The sequence below is a fragment of the Poecilia formosa genome, unplaced genomic scaffold, assembly GCF_000485575.1.
Source record: "Poecilia formosa unplaced genomic scaffold, Poecilia_formosa-5.1.2 Scaffold972, whole genome shotgun sequence".
NCBI classification, from domain to species: domain Eukaryota; kingdom Metazoa; phylum Chordata; class Actinopteri; order Cyprinodontiformes; family Poeciliidae; genus Poecilia; species Poecilia formosa.
The window spans coordinates 37,458-39,746 of NW_006800911.1; the positions used below are offsets into that span (position 1 = coordinate 37,458).

Consider the following 2,289-nt stretch of genomic DNA (forward strand, 5'->3'; position numbering starts at 1 on the left):
TCCCTGGGCGTCCTCAAAATGTCCCCTGGGTGTCCCCTGGGCGTCCTCAGAGTGTCCTCTGGATGTCCCCTGGGCGTCCTCAAAATGTCCCCTGGGTGTCCCCTGGGCGTCCTCAGAGTGTCCTCTGGATGTCCCTGGGCGTCCTCAAAATGTCACCTGGATGTCCCCTGGGCGTCCTCAGAGTGTCCTCTGGATGTCCCCTGGGCGTCCTCAGAGTGTCCCCTGGGCGTCCTCTGGATGTCCTCAGTTTCTGTTTTCTCGCTGTCAGATCCCAAAGCGGAGACGAGGCTGTTTGTGACGGTGAACGGCTTCGAGTTCCACGTCTACAACCGGACCGACCTTTACGCCCGGCTGCAGGAGACGTTCGGCCTGGAGCCCACGCTGCTGAGCGCCCGGCGGGACGAGGAGAGGGGCCCGGAGCCCCGGAAACACGCCCTGGACAGGTCTGGACCTGCAAAGATGTCCTTAGGCTGTCTTCCTTCCTCACTTCTTTCATTTATTTCCTTCCTTCCTTTCCTAGTTTCCTTATTTACTTCCTTCCCTCGGTTCCTCACTTCCTTTCCTTGAGTGTTTGCCCTCTGATCAGTGTCTCTCCAGTCTCATCAATAATCTGTTAATCCGACTCCCTGCAGTGTGAACGTCCAGACGGAGAGTCCTGAGCCGTCGTCGTCATGGCGATCCCTCATCCCAGTGATCAAGCTGAACATCAGCACAGTGAGCGACCCGCCGGCGGTTCTGTAGCGGCTGCAACGGGTCAACCAGTTTATACTAGTTTATATGGGTATAAAGGGGTTTAGTCTGGTTTGGTTTTAATCTGGTTTAACCTGGTTATAATCTGATTTAGTCTGGTTTTAACCTTGGGTTAGTCTGGTTTGGTGTTAATCTGGTTTTAACTTGGTTTGGTTTTCACCTGGTTAAATCTGGTTTTCACCTGGTTTAATCTGGGTACAACCAGGTTTAGTCTGTTTTAACCTTATTTAATATTGTGTAATCTGGGTTTAATCTGGTTCCTGTAGGGCCGTCTGGCGTTTGGGAACCACCACCTGCCTCAGACGCTGTGTGTGAACTTCGAGGACGCCTTCCTGACCTACGCCACCAAGCCGCCGTCCAGCCACCTGGACCAGTTCATGCACATCATCAAAGGGTCGCTAGAGAACGTGCGTGTCATGCTGGTTCCCAGTCCACGCTACCTGGGCCTGCAGAACGACGAGTCAGTCTCTGGAAATTAATATCTCAGCTTCACACAATCTGGGCTGTAGTTGAGCAGACTAGAACTAATCTGGGTTTCTAAGCAGAACTCTCAGCTGAAACAGGAACTATAGGTTTCTAACCCAGATGTGTTTCTTTCTGTATTTATTGTGTCAAAGTGCGACCTTTGTGTTGACCTTCATCTGTCCTCCAGGCCTCCTAGACTGATGGGCGAGGGCTTTGTGGTGATGCAGTCCAACGACGTGGACATCTACTACTACCAGGATGAACCCGGTATGCTGCTGGACTCATGGCTCCGTCCAGAGCCTCCACAGATTAACCATCTGATTTAACTGCTTTCATGAGGACAAATAGTTACTGACTTATTTTCGTCTCTGTGTGTGTCCCCGTCTCTCTCTGTGTGTCTCCGTCTCTCCGTGTGTCCCCCTTGGCAGGCCTGGTCCCCGTGGAGCAGGACAGGTCGGAGGAGGCCGAGATGAGTAGCGAGGATGACAAGCTGCAGGACCTCCCTCCATGTTGGGGTCTGGACATCGTCTGTGGAAAGGGGACGGACTTTAACTACGGGCCGTGGGTCGACCGCCAGCGGTGAGCAAACCCAACGCACCTTGGCCGAAGAAAAGCTGCAGCTGAAACAATCAAGTCGCAGCAATAACGACCATCAGCTGGTTATTAAAATTTGAGTTTTAATCTGAAAGGTCTGGGAGTTGAACGCTAGACCTTTATGTTGCTAGGCAATAGTGCCGCACTGGACTGGATCTGTTGCTATTATGGACTGTAAATGTTTGATTTGAACGTCTTAACATTTAAAGATCGGAGTTTCCGCTTCTCTCTGTCCTGCACGTAGAGCTGATTTACTCAATTTAGAAATACTTTGTTAACCCAAACATTAAATAATAACAGACAGGAAATCTGGGAGTAAAGATTTAAAATGTCTTCCTCCCAGGACCAGATGAGAACCCGCGCCTTCACCTAGCCGTCCCGGCATAGAGTCTTCCAGTTAGCCGTCCAGGCGTATCGTCCTCCCGCTAGCCGCCCAGGCGTAGCGTCCTCCCGCTGGCCGTCCAGGCGTAGCGTCCTCCC

General features: G+C 52.0%; 1 protein-coding gene across 1 annotated transcript in view; it reads left to right on the plus strand.

Moving 5' to 3' along the window:
• Positions 1-2,289, plus strand: part of LOC103132255 (uncharacterized protein KIAA1109-like) — an 18,912-nt gene that overhangs the window by 6,382 nt on the left and 10,241 nt on the right. Inside the window, exons 6-10 of the mRNA XM_007544025.2 lie at positions 269-443; positions 633-714; positions 1,017-1,210; positions 1,403-1,482; positions 1,644-1,794. Of these exons, the coding sequence (XP_007544087.2) occupies positions 269-443; positions 633-714; positions 1,017-1,210; positions 1,403-1,482; positions 1,644-1,794 (682 nt within the window). The remainder of the gene's footprint in view (positions 1-268; positions 444-632; positions 715-1,016; positions 1,211-1,402; positions 1,483-1,643; positions 1,795-2,289) is intronic.